This window comes from Actinia tenebrosa, unplaced genomic scaffold (genome assembly GCF_029948245.1).
Source record: "Actinia tenebrosa isolate PJP-AT-01 unplaced genomic scaffold, QUT_ActTen_1.0 PGA_scaffold7__59_contigs__length_16204524, whole genome shotgun sequence".
In the NCBI taxonomy this organism is placed as follows: domain Eukaryota; kingdom Metazoa; phylum Cnidaria; class Anthozoa; order Actiniaria; family Actiniidae; genus Actinia; species Actinia tenebrosa.
Window position 1 is genome coordinate 6,568,266 of NW_028292584.1, and position 19,004 is coordinate 6,587,269.

The 19,004-nt window shown below is 38.5% G+C and overlaps 2 protein-coding genes across 3 annotated transcripts; both read left to right on the plus strand.

Moving 5' to 3' along the window:
- The first annotated feature begins 417 nt into the window (after positions 1 to 417).
- LOC116306428 (uncharacterized) lies at positions 418 to 12,753 on the plus strand. Of its 2 annotated transcripts, none has more exons than XM_031716496.2 (2): positions 418 to 520; positions 8,126 to 12,753. In XM_031716496.2, the coding sequence occupies exon 2, from the start codon at positions 8,155 to 8,157 to the stop codon at positions 11,332 to 11,334; it is 3,180 nt and encodes a 1,059-aa protein (XP_031572356.2). In that variant the 5' UTR covers positions 418 to 520; positions 8,126 to 8,154; the 3' UTR covers positions 11,335 to 12,753. The 2 variants fall into 2 exon arrangements, with proteins under 2 accessions (XP_031572356.2, XP_031572355.2); XM_031716495.2 differs by lacking the exon at positions 418 to 520 and adding an exon at positions 925 to 1,068.
- LOC116306459 (uncharacterized) lies at positions 11,452 to 18,873 on the plus strand. Its single transcript, XM_089040306.1, has 6 exons — positions 11,452 to 11,570; positions 11,686 to 11,899; positions 15,250 to 16,506; positions 16,931 to 17,123; positions 17,973 to 18,084; positions 18,486 to 18,873. The coding sequence occupies exons 1-3, from the start codon at positions 11,452 to 11,454 to the stop codon at positions 15,910 to 15,912; spliced, it is 996 nt and encodes a 331-aa protein (XP_088896432.1). The 3' UTR covers positions 15,913 to 16,506; positions 16,931 to 17,123; positions 17,973 to 18,084; positions 18,486 to 18,873.
- Positions 18,874 to 19,004: the final 131 nt, after the last annotated feature.

Below are 19,004 nucleotides of genomic sequence, written 5' to 3' on the forward strand. Positions count from 1 at the left end.
AGTCATTCAGACATATTGAAACTATATAAACCTTGATGTCTTCAAGGTGCATGAAAATCATGTATAAATATTTTACCATTCAACTATTCACTTCATGCAGAAATAATAATAATAATGATAATAACAATATTAATAATAATAATAATAATATTGAGTTAGGGGTGGGGGCACGTTTTAAAGAGGCCGAATTAAATTCTGATCTTGTGCATTGGTTCTTAAATAATTTTGCATAAATTGTCCAGTGTGAATTCATGGTATGATTTTTCTGTTTTCTTAATCAGTTCCCATGAATTTATGTAACACCAGTTTGAATAGCAAGTTGATTTAACCTTGGTGTGATTTGACGTATGACACGCAGCGGAACGAAAGTTAGTGAAGCGTTGCGTGACGACCCTAAATATACTTAGGAAGGCTAGGAGGACGGAAATGACATGAAGATGGCTCTTTCTCCCTAAAGAAACTAGTTTCTTTGCGCCTTAAAAAATGGCAGCTGAATATGAAATCAAGGTATTACTACAAAGTAAGTAACTTTGTGTATCGCGATTCACTAAGTAGTTTCTTATATTTTTGAGAAGAAAATATTTTGTGGTATTGTCGTTTCAAAATTAAAAGGTTTCTGATTGGCTAACGCGCGACGAAAAGGGAAGCTTGAGCGCACACGCGTCAAATTTTTACGCTTGTTGGTTTAGCGCAAGCTCGTGAGGAGAATTTCGCTTATAATCAAAGAAAATCGGTTAGTTTTTTTCCTCCTTCGTGTGTTAAATTCTTTGGAATCGCGATACCAAATTAATTACGATTTTGAGACCACAATACCACGAAATATTGACGGCGTTGGAAGAAAAAATATTCAATATTGGGCTCCATCGCCTCGTGACTCCGCCCAATATCGAATATATTTTCTCCCAACTAGCCGTTAAAATATTTCGTGGAATTGTCTCAAAATCGCAATTACTTTATATAATTTTGGCCCTTCATTTCTTCATATAATCGACTTGAAGCCAAGACGTCAACAGTGCACAAAATATACTTATGAAAATACTGAATGTGAAATCAAGGTATTACTACAAAGTAAGTAGCTGTGTTAATTGTCGTCCTTAATTTCTTCATATAATCGACTTGAAGCCAAGACGTCAGCAAAATATAAACATTTCAACGCCAGTCAGAATACCGACTTAGTATTTTTGAATAACGATAGCGAAAAACTACCGAGTTCGCAGAATATCGAAAGCAAAATAATTCAGTTTAAGAATTGAGTGCTATACCTTTTTCTAATTTACTGTTTGTAATCCAAAAATTATGTCCGATTCATCGAGCATGAATGCCCAGAATCAAAAGAACTGGTATTTCAAACACGCTACATTTCTACCATACCGTAGGTCGTACGCTTCGCCGCTTTCCACGTATTTGTTGTAAATGCATTCTAGAACACTTTTAACTTAGCCTCTAATGATAAAGTGCATCCAGTCAAACTGTTGAATAGTGTACGTCACCTAAATTAGATAAGTACTGTTACTATTTTAGCTGACGTCACCTAAATTTGAAACTACCAGTAAACCGCTACTGAGATCAGGGGGAGAAACGATGATACAAACGAATGTCTATTCACTCATTCTTTTGTAAAACAACCTCCCGGATTAGCATGACCGTTATTTATATTTTATAACTGCAAGTATGCGTTTTCTAACAAGAGTGTATTATATTTAACACATGAAGACACATCAGATTCATTGAGGATCTGTTGGAATACAGTAAAAACCCGCGAGTAAGAACCTGAAAATTAAGAACCCCACCTAATAATGATCTTGCTAACTCGGAACATCGCGATCTTAAATGGATTAATTTACATGAAGTGGGAATAAAAATCCTAGGTATTTATTTTTCTCATAACAGAGCGTATTATGATATAGATAATTATGAAAGAATATTTGAACACGTCAAAACTATTTTTAACTATCTGGAAAGGCAGATCATTGACTCCTATATTGGGAAAATCCAGGTGGTTAATTCTTTAGGTCTTTAGGCTAATGTATGGAACTTACAAGTTTTGGAGAGTTTTAGGGAAGCACCGGTGGCATGCGCTGCTAATGCGCGGCCTTTCACCAATGCGGCCCGAGTTCGAGTCCTGGTGATCTCGATGTCGTATGTGAGTAGAGTTGTTTGTTGGTTCTCTCCTGTGCTTCGAGGGGTTTTCTCCGGGTCCTCCGGTTTTCCTCCCTCCTCAAAAGTCAGCTACCAAAATCAGCTAACAAATTCTAATTCGATCTTTGGGCTTTCACTTACTTTCACTTAGTTTGGAGCCTAGCTCTATTGTGATTGTCCCACGCTGTGATTCAACAGCGAAGAGTTAGTAAATTACCACCCTTAAAAGAGCTAAAGCCGATGGGAGGAATTGAATGTATTCAAGAAAATTTCGATGTTAGTAAAATACCTAGTGACGTGTCAAAATTTTATTCTAAAGCCCTTAGGGCCTGAGCTGAATTAAGTTATACAAAGATAGACGATAATAATGTGGAAAGCATCCTGAAACAATCACTGTGGAATAACATTTTTATAAAGTTTACCTGTGATGTAAAGTGTATGTAGCGCGTTGACTGAATTGTAATATTAGACGTGAATGACATTTGGAACCCAAATACTGGTTTTAGGTGGGAGGATGTGGTGGAATAGGGTCTTTCAAACAAGGATTGGTTAACTTGGATGGGGATTATAAAGGCTTTAGCAGCCAGCACCTTGGATTAAAACACTGAAAAGAAATCTCCACTGTCCAATTGGGGCACTTACTCTTACTAGAAAAATTAAAGTTTTCGAACAGTCTATCGAATTAATTAAAGTAAAACTTGGCAAATATATCAAAGTATTATAAGTAAGAAATTTGAACCTCCTGCGGCTAAACGTAGGTGGCAATTAATTTTGCATGATAGAGATTGTTTGATTGGAAAAAAGTATTAATAATATAATAATATTTCTTTCTTTCGACAGGAAACCTATGTCACATTAGTGATTTACAATAGGGAACTGCATTAAGAAATATACAAGTAAAATAATTTAAAAAAAACGATATGTAAAAGACAATAAAGAAAAAATATATAAATTAATTAATTAATAATGGATAAATAAATAAAAAGTAAAAATAAAAGTATATGTAAGTATATAATATATAATATATGTATATATATAATTTTAACCTAAAAATTAGCTTCTAATCAAAAAAGAACATTTTAGTGCTCTTTTAAATTTTCTTAAAGACGAAAGTAATTTAATGTCATTAGGTAAGGAGTTCCAACTTTGAACGCAGGAATTCTGAGATGTTTGTAGGCCCCAGTTTGTGTTGTATTTAACTGTTCTATTTGCGACAGTATTTACACAACTACTATAGATACATAACTTAGGTGGTTTCAATATAGGAATTTGACAAACTGTTTATATGTATTTTTGTTTTATTCCATTATTTAATTAAGCATCTCTTCGCTTCAAAAACTCATTGAAAATTCATGAAGGGAACACAATAGAAATCATGGCCATGAAGGTGATTTTGTATCTGATATAGATTCGTCTTCATTTGCATAAACTTTAACTTGGATTTTCTCTATCAAACTTGGTTCATTTCGTAAAGAATTCAGTAAAATATGAGAACATCATCATTAGTTTTTGAAGCCGTTCAATAAACTCGGCTACGCCTCGTGTTATTAAATCCTAATAAAACACTCCTGCGAGTTTATTAAACAGTACATAGAGTGTTGCGTTTCAGTTTTGCTTCATATAATGCTTTTTGTCTGTGTGCACAGAGATTTCAAAATTAACATAACAGCCACCAATTCAGAGCTATACATAAATAGGTTTTAATAAACCAGTTAGTGCATTTCAGGGTATTTTGTACTATCACATAATTCTTTTGCTTTCTATTGTTTTAGTCTGATTATCAAAGTTGAATACGCACATTTTTTTGCGACTTTGTGAGAATCATTCTAGCGCAACACAAACAAAGTTTTGTTATTTGAAAACCATATTTTCATTCCATGCATGCTAATGAGAGTTTGTGAAGGCTTTGTTTCGTTGTTTAAGATTCCGTGACCTAGAAAACCGAACATCTAAAACCGCGATTTTTTTCCTTATTTCCGAGGTGATCATTGTATTACAAAGTACTCATGTCACTCGGGAAATTAGTGATTAAATTTCCCCGACACCTCGGGAAAATTTGTAAAAGCCCCTTGGGCTGCCCCCTCGGGACTTCCACAAATTTTCCCTCGTTATTCGGGGAAATGTAATCACTATTTTCCCTTGTGCCATGGTATTACTTATAGGTGTATCTGCCCACTTCAATCTGAAGACAGTGATCGCTGATTTCCGTAAGACTTATTCTATGTTTGATGTTGCTAACTCCTCTCAGATATTCTTCTGGTTTATAGTCTGTTTTAAACCTTCTATACGCTCTCAATTTATTTTTTCGTGAATCTCATCTTTTGTCCTTCGTCGTTATATAAGTCTCCAAGCCAAATTTGAAATTCCTAATCTTCGATTCTTTGTTTGATGAGTTTTGTTACGGATATCCAGTTAATCTATGGATAAAAATAGTCCCCCCCCCTCTCCCCACAGATAAGTATGACTGGGACATTCTAATCATCCTGAGGGGAAGAAGAGATCCGTGACTTCAAGTTCGCTCGCTCGTTCGTTTGTTCGTTCGTTCACTAGATCGTTCGTTCGTTCGCTCTTTCGCTCGTTCGTTTATTCGTTCGTTCGCTCGTTTTAAATAGAGAGGTTTAGCATGACGTTTACCGAGAGAAATCGCGAACCACTAACCGCAGCTTGAAGTCAGCGGTTTGCGGTTCGAAGTATAGATTTTTTGAGGGGTTTAGCAAATCGTATTTTACATACGACAAAAACCTGAGGATTGTGGGTATTTTTCTCAAGAACACGGCGGCTGCTGCAAGGTCGGTAAAGTCATATTTCAGATATTTCTTTATTCTGACTATTTCCTTTCATTTGAAGAGAGCAAGCTAAATTTCAATCTGATTAAAAACAAAACAATCACAGAGTCATATATCTAACAATTAATTGAATATATCCTTATTTTCATACAATTTATGTCTAAACTCATTTAGTATAATTGGAGAGTAAATTAAAGACCAGACGAGGCTTTTATATAAATTAAAAAGGTCAAGAAAACTTTGTAAACAAATTTTAGCGTACCTTTTCAGTGATATTTTTCTTCATCCTTATACTTTTCGATAATTCTTTCCAATCTTTCTCTGCATGCACGACCCATGAGGCTTACTGGCTTTTCCTCTGTAGAAAATATAGGAGATAGCTTCTTTGCTATATTTTCACATTCACTGGGTTTGCTTGGCTTTAGGCCCCGTCCACACGTATCCAGAAATTTTTGTATCCGCAATTTTTTTTTTTTTTTTTGCGGATACGGGTTGCGTCCACACGTTGCGCAAATTCTTGTGTCCGTATCCGCAAATTTTACGAAAACGGATGCGTGTGGACGGTGAAAACGATTCGAATACGCTGCGCGTGGACGCAAACATTTTCGTATCCGCAAAAAATAATTTGCGGATACAAAAATTTCCGGATACGTGTGGACGGGGCCTTAGACTTGCGACTTCGGTCAGGCAAGTGCAATATCTTGACTAATTGAAAACGATCATGCCAACCAAAAGGCATGATTTCTAGTAAATAAAGGTACTCAATTCAGACATACATATCTGCAAATAGCTAAATTATCTAAAAAGCAGGCTATATTATGGACTCTTTCACTGAAAGTACAAAAAGAGCGATTTGTTTTGCCAGTCTGCCAACGAGCATGGAGAGCGTCATGTTTGATTTTCATTCATGACTATATGCCTTCAATTAAATTTACTGTGTCTCTTCAAAAATAAAAAAAGTAACAAAAAATGCAACCCTCAATCCCTTATGTATTAAATCACTTTACAAATAACACTTTACGTCAGTTCTCCTACTACGAAAGATAAAAAATCCTGAGGGAAAACACTTACCACAGAACGAGTGTCTTGCCGACTTCCAAGTTCCGACTTCTAAGTTCCGACTTCCAAGTTCCGACTCCTAAGTTCCGACTTCCAAGTTCCGACTTCTAAGTTCCGACTTCTAAGTTCCGACTTCCAAGTTCCGACTTCTAAGTTCCGACTTCTAAGTTCCGACTTCCAAGTTCCGACTTCTAAGTTCCGACTTCTAAGTTCCGACTTCTAAGTTCCGACTTCCAAGTTCCGACTTCTAAGTTCCGACTTCTGAGTTCCGACTTCTAACTTCCGACTTCTAACTTCCGACTTCTAAGTTCCGACTTCTAAGTTCCGACTTCCAAGTTCCGACTTCTAAGTTCCGACTTCTGAGTTCCGACTTCGAAGTTCCGACTTCCAAGTTCCGACTTCTAAGTTCCGACTTCTAAGTTCCGACTTCTAAGTTCCGACTTCTAAGTTCCGACTTCTGAGTTCCGACTTCTAACTTCCGACTTCTAACTTCCGACTTCGAAGTTCCGACTTCTAAGTTCCGACTTCCAAGTTCCGACTTCTAAGTTCCGACTTCTGAGTTCCGACTTCGAAGTTCCGACTTCGAAGTTCCGACTTCTAAGTTCCGACTTCCAAGTTCCGACTTGTAAGTTCCGACTTCTAAGTTCCGACTTCTAAGTTCCGACTTCTGAGTTCCGACTTCTAAATTCCGACTTCTAAGTTCCGACTTCTAAGTTCCGACTTCTGAGTTCCGACTTCTAAGTTCCGACTTCCAAGTTCCGACTTCCAAGTTCCGACTTCTGATTTCCGACTTCTGAGTTTCGACTTCCAAGTTCCGACTTCTGAGTTTCGACTTCTGAGTTTCGACTTCTCAGTTCCGACTTCTGAGTTTCGACTTCCAAGTTCCGACTTCCAAGTTCCGACTTCTGACTTTCGACTTCCAAGTTTCGACTTCCAAGTTCCGACTTCCAAGTTTCGACTTCTGAGTTTCGACTTCTAAGTTGCGACTTCCAAGTTCCGACTTCCAAGTTCCGACTTCCAAGTTTCGACTTCTGAGTTTCGACTTCCAAGTTCCGACTTCCAAGTTTCGACTTCTGAGTTTCGACTTCTGAGTTTCGACTTCCAAGTTCCGACTTCCAAGTTCCGACTTACAAGTTTCGACTTCTGAGTTTCGACTTCCAAGTTCCGACTTCCAAGTTCCGACTTCTAAGTTTCGACTTCTGAGTTTCGACTTCCAAGTTCCGACTTCCAAGTTCCGACTTTTGAGTTCCGACTTCCAAGTTTCGACTTCTGAGTTTCGACTTCCAAGTTCCGACTTCCAAGTTCCGACTTCCAAGTTCCGACTTCTGAGTTTGGACTTCCAAGTTCCGACTTCCAAGTTCCGACTTCTGAGTTCCGACTTCTAAGTTCCGACTTCCAAGTTCCGACTTCCAAGTTCCGACTTTTGAGTTCCGACTTCTGAGTTTCGACTCGTACCTAGTCGGAACTCGGAAGGAGCCCTCCTCGGCCATCGTATGCGTAGTTCTCAATTTAATAGTAATATGTAAGAGTTAATTACCGAGAACGGAGACAATAAGTCATATACATCCTGAGGGCTGACGTTCGAGGTAATTAAGTATTTTATTTATCAATTGAGAATGATATGAATGAGATGAATCGCAGTCTTTGGAAATATTCAAGAGAAAACTAAAAACATTTTTGTTCAATTTGTAACTTTAATCTATTTTTTCACTTAACATTTCATCGTAATATTTGTAAAGCGCATTGAGAATCTATGATGCGCTATATAAAAACATATTTATTATTATTAATGTTTTCTATCAAATGTTTAACACTAAAAATAACACTTAAAGTGTGTAACATAAATACCACTATATACTGCTAAATTATGCTAATCCTATTGTTTTCTATTGTTTAATTAGCACTATTTACTACTAAATAGTGCAAAGTGTTGCACACTTTTAGTGTTTGTACTCCATATTGACCTCTCATTTATAATGAGGGTTATAAAAAAATAAAGCCTTGTGAACAACAAAGATAAATAATGTCAATTTGTTTGCTTCAAGCCTGCATGCACAACACATTTGTAATTCATCAGTTTTGCTAAAACACTGAAACTTGATTCGTTTTGTCGTGATATATTTTTGATATTTTCATTTCAGTCGTAGCTGAGACGTCAACAAAAACCTGAATGGAAGGGGAGATAAAAAGAATATATGTTCTTGGTGACCCATCAGTAATTGGAAGATGCTTGTCCTTGCGGGAAACATTTGCATATAATTATTCATTGGATTTTGGATATGATTTCTATATTCCCTTGTTGGTCGACCAAGTGAAATACACGATTAGAATATTGATACCAGACAGTCATGTAGGATTTTCTATTTATCCCTGGTATTATCCATCGGCAGATATCATCATTGAACTTTTTGCCATTGAAAGCCTACTTTCTCTAAAACAAGCTATTGATGTTGATATTCCTTATATTCGAAAAACTTATATTCCAGAAACACCAGTGCTGCTTGCTGGAGCTAAAGCTGACCTCAAAGGGGTAAATGAAAAGCACCTTTTTCCTTGTGAACTGGGTCCTTTACTTGCCAGATGTCTTGGAGCCGTAAAGTACATAGAATGCTCCTCCATAACAAACTTTAACGTGCATAAAGTATTAGAAGAGGCTGTCCGTTCCCATTTGAGTAATTCAAATTCTGAATTTATTGGAAAACATTTGTATGCGGCAATTAATATAATGACTGACAGAAATAGCAATTGGGCCAGATTTCTCTGGGATCAGTTCGACCGGCTAGATTCATTAAATTGGTTTCCTTTTATTAAGCCATCTCTTCGGCAAGATCCTAATTTTTATCTAGTAGAACAGAGTTTTCTTCACATCACAGAGGAAGATTCACGTAAAAGCTTTTTGATATATCGCGTTTTGGAGTTTGACAGACTTCAACTTTCATACGGAATACCTTGTACGGTTGTTGATCGTGACGTGTATAAAAGTTCACCACCGACTTGTACTCTGTGGTATTTTCATGAATGTTACAAGAACCGGGCCCAGATCTTTCAGTGCCGATCATTTAGTATTGCGCGGGCTGAATCTCACAAAGACATGAATTGCTCGACATGCCCCGCAAATCTCCACTTCGTTTCCAACAACTGTGAGTCTATTGCTAGTTTTCTTAGTACCAGGGATCAATTGTTGGTGAGAAGCTTAATCATTATTAACTGCTCTGGAACGCTGGATTTCTTATTCTTGGCTAAGTTTACTGGTCTGGAGTACATGATCATTGTTAATACTGCAGTCGACCTGGCTACCTTAACCTTTCCTCCACATCTCCATTATACCATGAAACATTTAGTACTGAATAACTGTGGAATAACACAAGCTACAGATGTGCCTTATAAGATAGGAAACCTTGTTAATCTGGAAATTTTGAACCTTGCCAATAACAAGTTTAAGAAAATTCCCTCAACGCTGGGTTCTCTCAAGAAGCTACACACCCTACTTATTGATCATGAGAATGTGTACTTTCCTCCACCTGAAGTGTTAAAGAGATCTGCCAGAGACATCATTAATTACTTTGAAGCGTTGGAAGAATATCCAGTTCTGAATACAGAATCAAAGTTGATTGTCGCAGGAGAGGAAGGAGTTGGTAAAAGCACCCTTATCAAAGCAATGAGACGTAGTCGCTGGCTTACCAAGAATAAACCTCCACCCAAAACAGATGGCGTTGACATTTCTGTTCTGCCTTTGAAAGACATCCAGTGCAAGGTGTATGACTTGGCGGGAGATGTGGAATATCTCAATACACATTCTCTTTTTCTTTCTTCCAACACTCTTTATTTGATTGTCTATGACCTAAGCAGAGTCATTGTTGACAAAGGAGTACGATCTGTAGATCATATGTGTCGACTTCGGCTGTGGCTGGAAACAATTGCATCTCAAGATCCCAATTCAAACGTCATCCTTGTAGGCACCCATGCCGACCGACCTTTGGTGAACAGCGAGATCATCGATAAAAACCGAAAGCTTTTGGCAGAGGTTTTAATCAAGTATTGTGCGTCGCACAGAGCCTTCTGTCGAACTGACAATTGCGAAGAATGCTTCATTTGTAACCCAGAAAAATGTCCCGAAAATCTCGAATATTTAACGTGTTTAATGACGGACACATCAAGTAGAGAAACCACCTGCGGCCAAATTCCACACATTCTTGGCTACTTTGAAGTCAGCAGTATTAAAAAATATCCTAGTTCACTACTGAGGTTTAAAAATACCAATGTTGAAGGGCTAAAGTCTTTGGTAGCTTCTTCCATTTCCAATATAACGAAAGCAACAGGAACCGATAAAATTCCTAAACAATGGCTTTCATTTCGCAAAGGTATTGCTCAAAATCTGTCTTCTGATGATGCTCTAAAACAGCAACCCTTGTTGCCCTTGTCTCTTGTCTATGACATTGCGTTAAAGTTAGAGATTCACAAGGAGGAAAGAGTGATAGCAATGCTGAGGTTTTTCCATTCCCAAGGTACGTTTCTCTGGTACGAGGATCTGCCTGAAATGAAAGACATCGTCATAATCGACCCGCAGTGGTTGTCAGATCAGCTGCGTACGCTTATCTCCCATCGTCCTTCTGTTAGCTCTATTTGCGATGGAGTTCTTCATCTTTCAGAACTCTCCACAGTGTGGTCTCAGATGTCAGACGATAATCGACGGAGCCTTTTGGCTCTTTTCAGGAATGTGGGCTTGTGCTTCCCCATCTCGGACACAGAAGAGTTATTTCCTTGCAATTTGCCAGTTGGTTGGCCCGATCGAGAGATATGGCCTCCAGTGCCAACGCCAGGACAAAATCAAACGTGTCTTCTTTTTGAATTTAGCTTCGTACCTCCATCATTCTTTCCAGACCTCATAGTTGAAGTCAACAAAAAGAATGAGACCTTTGCTAGAAATGTGAAGCCGTTGTACTATCGTTTTAATATCGTCTACATCAGAAAAGATCAGGAACCGAGTAGCTCTTTTCATGATCTTGACGCTGGTGCGAAAGACGATGCTACTAAAGACGAGCCGGGCAACTGCCTCCCTCCACAATATTCACCTGTGTTGCATACAGTTCACTATGAACTCATGCCTTATAATAACTCGTTAACTGTTGCTGTCAGAGGTCCTGATCCACCGTCTATCATACCTGGCATAAGATCTACGATAGAAACTGTCAAGCGTCGCCGCTATCCAGGTATCACTTATAGGGAAAGTGTGTTGTGTCCCGAATGTGTGATGAAGAGAATTCAGCCTCCAGCTTCGTTTAAATACAATATTCCACATGACGGTGTTTGTTCAGTAGGACACATTGTCGGCCGCAACCAAGATAGTTAATTACAGTTCGGCCGAGATTGTTCCCTTGTGGATTGCTCAAACAACCCGAATTGTTAGAGAAACTTTAGAGAATCATTTCTGTCCTAAGTTGTTTGTAGTTCTGCCTATTAATCTTGAATGCCTATCATTGAAAGATCGTTTGGTTTACTCCTACTTCAGAGATGGATTTGCAGTTCATCTCCTCTGCGAGTGTCCAGACCAATGGCACTTTGTGGATTCTCCTGGGCTTCGTGTTGGTAAACCCAAAGAGTTCTTTAAGACGTATGGCAAACGTGTGTGCAAAGCTCTGCGGTTTATCTCAACCCTTTCTAGACCTATATTAGCTGCCGCATTACTTGATCCTCACTTTAGGGCAGGAGCTACTGTTGGTATTGGTGCCGAGTCTGTCTGCCAAGAGCTTAAGTCCCTTCTGGACAGCTATCTAAACAAGTACCCTCACTTAAAGCCTTCACTTGGCTCATCTAAGGATGACTTCAGTGATTTGAAATCATCTTCTGGTCTACTACGCAGTGATTTATCCAGGTTTTTGGAGGTTGAAGCCAAAGGACGTAACTTTGGTCCTCTGGTTTGTACAAATGTAGACAAGAGTGGCAAATGGCTGTGGTTGTGTGAAGAACATTGTGAGAGGTTTGAAATCGTTCAACGCGAGAATGAAAACGATTAGTCGTGTCTTACTAAGCGAAAGACTTTTTACTTCAACAAAATTATTAAAATCATCAGAAAGAATTTTGAATTTAACGATCTAGCCCTGTTTATCCTGCAAGAGCATTAGATGTCAAAACTGTACATGGCATGAAAAATAAAGGAACTAAATCACCAAGAAATCTAGAAAGATAATACGTCATTCGATAGCTACCAAATCAAAAGTTTCAATCCAAAAACATTTCATCTGCTTTTCAAAGAGGTACATCGTCATTAGACCTCCAAGAGAGAAGAGTACATCCATCATGTACTTATAAAATTAAAGTTTTAAAACAATGTATTACATTATTTAAAACCAATGCATTGCCCAGAAATACCAATAAACCTGACATTATGCTAAGCTAAGACAATTGACCAATAACACAATAAATCCTGCAAAAAAAGGAATTTAACCTAACTAAGACTATAATACATCCTGCACGCCAAAAAACCTGCCCAAGAGTACTATACATCCTGCAACACCAAGAAACCTGACCGAGAATACAATACATCCTGCAACACCAAGAAACCTCACCAAAAATACAATACATCCTGCAACACCAAGAAACCTGACCAATAATACAATACACTCTGCAACACCAAGAATACTATACCAAGAAATCTGACCAAGAATACAATACCTTCTGCAACACCAAGAAACCTGACCAAGAATACAATACATCCTGCAACACCAAGAAACCTGACCAAGAATACAATACATCCTGCAACACCAAGAAACCTGACCAAGAATACAATACATCCTACAACACCAAGAAACCTGACCAAGAATACAATACATCCTGCAACACCAAGAAACCTGACCAAGAATATAATACATCCTGCAACACCAAGAAACCTGACCAAGAATACAATACATCCTGCAACACCAAGAAATCTCACCAAGAATACAATACATCCTGCAACACCAAGAAACCTTACCAAAAGTGCAATACGTCCTGCGACACCAAGAAATCTCACCAAGAATACAATACATCCTGCAACATCAAGAAGCCTGACCAAGAATACAATACATTCTGCAACACCAAGAAACCTGACCAAGAATACAATACATCCTGCAACACCAAGAAACCTGACCAAGAATACAATACATCCTGCAACACCAAGAAACCTGACCAAGAACACAATACATCCTGCAACACCAAGAAATCTCACCAAGAATACAATACATCCTGCAACACCAAGAAACCTTACCAAAATTACAATACGTCCTGCAACACCAAGAAATCTCACCAAGAATACAATACATCCTGCAACATCAAGAAAACTCACCAAAAATACAATACATCCTGCAACACCAAGAAACCTGACCAAGAATACAATACATCCTGCAACACCAAGAAACCTTACCAAAAGTGCAATACGTCCTGCGACACCAAGAAATCTCACCAAGAATACAATACATCCCGCAACATCAAGAAGCCTGACCAAGAATACAATACATTCTGCAACACCAAGAAACCTGACCAAGAATACAATACATCCTGCAACACCAAGAAACCTGACCAAGAATACAATACATCCTGCAACACCAAGAAACCTGACCAAGAACACAATACATCCTGCAACACCAAGAAACCTGGCCAAGAGTACTATACATCCTGCAACACCAAGAAACCTGACCGAGAATACAATACATCCTGCAACACCAAGAAAACTCACCAAAAATACAATACATCCTGCAACACCAAGAAACCTGACCAAGAATACAATACACTCTGCAACACCAAGAATACTATACCAAGAAATCTGACCAAGAATACAATACCTTCTGCAACACCAAGAAACCTGACCAAGAATACAATACATCCTGCAACACCAAGAAACCTGACCAAGAACACAATACATCCTGCAACACCAAGAAACCTGGCCAAGAGTACTATACATCCTGCAACACCAAGAAACCTGACCGAGAATACAATACATCCTGCAACACCAAGAAAACGCACCAAAAATACAATACATCCTGCAACACCAAGAAACCTGACCAAGAATACAATACACTCTGCAACACCAAGAATACTATACCAAGAAATCTGACCAAGAATACAATACCTTCTGCAACACCAAGAAACCTGACCAAGAATACAATACATCCTGCAACACCAAGAAACCTGACCAAGAATACAATACATCCTGCAACACCAAGAAACCTGACCAAGAATACAATACATCCTGCAACACCAAGAAATCTCACCAAGAATACAATACATCCTGCAACACCAAGAAACCTGACCAAGAATATAATACATCCTGCGACACCAAGAAACCTGACCAAGAATACAATACATCCTGCAACTCCAAGAAATCTCACCAAGAATACAATACATCCTGCAACACCAAGAAACCTTACCAAAAGTGCAATACGTCCTGCGACATCAAGAAACCTGACCAAGAATATAATACATCCTGCGACACCAAGAAACCTGACCAAGAATACAATACATCCTGCAACACCAAGAAATCTCACCAAGAATACAATACATCCTGCAACACCAAGAAACCTTACCAAAGTGCAATACGTCCTGCGACATCAAGAAATCTCACCAAGAATACAATACATCCTGCAACATCAAGAAGCCTGACCAAGAATACAATACATCCTGCAACACCAAGAAACCTGACCAAGAATACAATACATCCTGCAACACCAAGAAACCTGACCAAAAGTGCAATACGTCCTGCGACACCAAGAAATCTCACCAAGAATACAATACATCCTGCAACACCAAGAAATCTCACCAAGAATACAATACATCCTGCAACATCAAGAAGCCTGACCAAGAATACAATACATCCTGCAACACCAAGAAACCTGACCAAGAATACAATACATCCTGCAACACCAAGAAACCTTACCAAAAGTGCAATACGTCCTGCGACACCAAGAAATCTCACCAAGAATACAATACATCCTGCAACATCAAGAAGCCTGACCAAGAATACAATACATTCTGCAACACCAAGAAACCTGACCAAGAATACAATACATCCTGCAACACCAAGAAACCTGACCAAGAATACAATACATCCTGCAACACCAAGAAACCTGACCAAGAACACAATACATCCTGCAACACCAAGAAACCTGGCCAAGAGTACAACACATCCTGCAACACCAAGGAACCTGACCTAGAATACAATACATCCTGCAACACCAAGAAACCTGACCAAGAATACAATACATCCTGCAACACCAAGAAACCTGGCTAAGAGTACAACACATCCTACAACACCAAGAAACCTGACCAAGAATACAACACATCCTGCAACACCAAGAAACCTTACCAAAAGTGCAATACGTCCTGCGACACCAAGAAATCTCACCAAGAATACAATACATCCTGCAACATCAAGAAGCCTGACCAAGAATACAATACATTCTGCAACACCAAGAAACCTGACCAAGAATACAATACATCCTGCAACACCAAGAAACCTGACCAAGAATACAATACATCCTGCAACACCAAGAAACCTGACCAAGAACACAATACATCCTGCAACACCAAGAAACCTGGCCAAGAGTACAACACATCCTGCAACACCAAGGAACCTGACCTAGAATACAATACATCCTGCAACACCAAGAAACCTGACCAAGAATACAATACATCCTGCAACACCAAGAAACCTGACCAAGGGTATAATACATCCTGCAACACCAAGAAACCTTACCAAGAATGCAATACATCCTGCAACACCAAGAAACCTGACCAAGAATACAATACATCCTGCAACACCAAGAAACCTGACCAAGAATACAATATATTCTGTAACACCAAGGAACCTGACCTAGAATACAATACACTCTGCAACACCAAGAAACCTGACCAATATTACAATACATCCTGCAACACCAAGAAACCTCACCAATAATACAATATATCCTGCAACACCAAGAAACCTGACCAAAAATACGATACATCCTGCAACACCAAGAAACCTGATCAAGAACACAATACATCCTGCAACACCAAGAAACCTGACCAAGAATACAATACATCCTGCGAAACCAAGAAACTTGACCAAAAGTACAATGCATTCTGCAACACCAAGAAACCTGACCAAGAATACAAGACATCGTGCAACACCAAGAAACCTTACCAAAAGTGCAATACGTCCTGCGACACCAAGAAACCTTACCAAAAGTACAATACAGGCCTGCAACATCAAGAAGCCTGACCAAGAATACAATACATCCTGCAACACCAAGAAACCTTACTAAGTTAAGAATACAATACATCCTGCAACACCAAGAAACCTGGCCAAGAATACAATACATCCTGCAACACCAAGAAACCCTACCAAAAGTACAATAGATCCTGCAACACCAAGAAACCTGACCAAGAATACAATACATCGGCCAGCAACACCAAAAACCTGAACAAGAATACAATACATCCTGCAACACCAAGAAACCTACCCGAGAATACAATACATACTGCAACACCAATAACTCTACCCAGGAATGTAAGTAATATGTTTTCAATATGAGCGGCCGTGTCGTATCGGCTATACAACCACGTGCCAGAGGCGAAGGATTGTATTGGCGATACAACACGGTCATAAATGCTGTAAAAAAACTTTTGAAATTCACTAATAAATCATAAACCCTTTGGGACATTTTGAATTCATGATACAACCACTAGTAATATATTTACAGTACCTACAATACACAGGAATATACAATGAGATATGGAATAGCCGACAATGGATGATGTCCACAAGAGTGGGCTGCGGTATATTAACGTTTATCACAGACGCCGCGCACCACATCAATCGGGGATGGGAGGGTGGGTCACTCATATTCTTGAATGGTAGTAATTTATACATCGCAAGGAATTATGGGATATCTAATGTTATGTTAATTTCATATTTTATTTTCGGTACTTAGAATAGTGTTCAAGAAAGAGCGATTGGGCGGTTAGCTGAAAGTGGTCACGTGTAATGAACACAGTGTTTGAAGAAAGAACTATAGCGATTGGCTGAGACTGATTACGTGAAATAAACGTTATTCTAAAGAAAGAGCTATTGCCATTGGCTGAAAATGAAGACGCAAAAAATAATTGAAAAGAAAAGAAGAAAAGGTTTATAATACCTATTGCTGGCTTTCACTCAGCTGATCATAAAAGATTTTGAATATCATTATCAGCTCCACATGGTGCTCAAACACTGACCACCATGTGCTGTCAGCCAGGTAGAATTGGGCACTGCTAAACAGCGAAACACCGAAACGAAACACCGGAACGAAACAGGGACAAATTCGTGATATTACAAATATCATGCAATAAAAAATATAAAAAAATCAAAATACACGATAGTACAATGATATAAAAGCGATAAAGCTTACCTTTATGCTTGTGCTTTATGATCTGTGATCCGTATCGATCGTTTATTGCCTTTTATTAACCATGTCTTTTCGCTGGCTATCAATGCAATTATTTCTCGAATTTGAAGGATTCCAATGGTTCTTTTAATAAAACAAGCATTAGTCTTAACTGCTTCTGTCTCTAGTATCTACACCAAAAAAATTGTGAAAAAAGCTAAAGTTCTCGGGCGATGCCATGTTTATTCAAACAAAAGTTTGCTGCGGTTTCGCTGTTTAGCAGTGCCCGATAGAATTGTATTTAGAACTTGCGATTCAGCTGATGAACATTCCCCACAAGACAGGAAATGATGTCTGGCCCGATAGAATTGTATTTAAAACTTGCGATTCAGCTGATGAACATTCCCCACGAGACAGGAAATAATGTCTGGTGAAAGCCAGCAATAGCATTCTTGCATGTGACGTCAAAGCAGCTCAATTTGGGGGACAAAACAAAAAAATTCCAATCTCCTGAGAATTGGTACCTATTGTTTTGTCTCCCAGATTGAGCTGCATTCCAATGTGCTGCAAGGGGTCAATCATGGTTAACGCCTGTTCTTTTCTGTTCCAGCATGCGTTAACTGGAACTCGAATTGTAACGAAGAAAATGTAAAGGCAGAGTTTTCATTGTGATCATGTTCTAGCCTTCACGGTTTGTCCAAGAACATGTGGCCTTTGCATCGGTATGGACCCATTTATTCTTGTTAAATATTACTGCTGTTGTTGTTGTAGTTTTTCAGTTCTGGGCTGTTGCTGCTGCTGCTTCTGCACGCTTCTCAGTGTTGCTGTTGTCCATGCTACTCTTGTTGTTTTTTTGCTGCTAGTACTATTGTTGCTCATGATGTTAGTTTCGACGATGTTGTTACAGTTGTTGTTTTTGTTGCTGTTGCTAATGTTGTTGCTGCTACCACTATTGTAACTGCTGCTGGTGTTGCAGTGCTTTTTTTTTTTTGTTTGTTTGTTTGTTTTTATTTTGCTTAGGTTACATACCTCGGTGTAAAATTATAAAATACCTATTTTGAACTTGCAAACAGTATTATATTTCCTAACAACAACTGAATTCTGTTACATTTTGTTTTCCCAGAATTTTAAACAGCTCCAGCTGAACACACGATAGGAACACGATACCTGGCAGACTCAACTTTCCGGTTTGACTGAGCAGCAAAATGAAATGACAATAAGATATAATCAAGGAACAGATCGGAGACTACTTTTTGCCATACTCTTAGCCTTTAAATTAGCTACTATCATCTAAGTATAATTGGTAAATCTTCACTCGATTTTTTCACTTATAGTTTATCATTATCCGTATTATGTTGTTGGTATTATATTTAAAAATTTTGTTAGGGTGCACTTAATTTGGAGCCAAGCTCTGTTGTGCTTACCCCTTCCATGATAGCTTAGGAACTTAGTTGATTGTCATGGATAAAGTTATGTACATAAATAAATAATGATTAAATTCACAGAATAAAGGAGTGCCTTTTTTAGTATAATATAAATTAGCAGAGGCCCATCTAGGAATCTTTGAGCCCAAGTTCAAACATCAATTTCCACGAATGTTGTACGTTATAAGTGATTGAGACTTCCGGTTAACGATCGCGAA

What these genes read in the sequence shown, in the direction of transcription:
- LOC116306428 (XM_031716496.2), top strand. Translation starts at nt 8,155, where the DNA reads ATGGAAGGGGAGATAAAAAGAATATATGTTCTTGGTGACCCATCAGTA.
- LOC116306459 (XM_089040306.1), top strand. Translation starts at nt 11,452, where the DNA reads ATGCCTATCATTGAAAGATCGTTTGGTTTACTCCTACTTCAGAGATGG. An exon ending in TTCTCCTGGGCTTCGTGTTG is followed by an intron (nt 11,571 to 11,685) that starts GTAAACCCAAAG and finishes TCCTCACTTTAG; the next exon opens with GGCAGGAGCTACTGTTGGTA. An exon ending in GACGTAACTTTGGTCCTCTG is followed by an intron (nt 11,900 to 15,249) that starts GTTTGTACAAAT and finishes CCTGGCTAAGAG; the next exon opens with TACAACACATCCTACAACAC.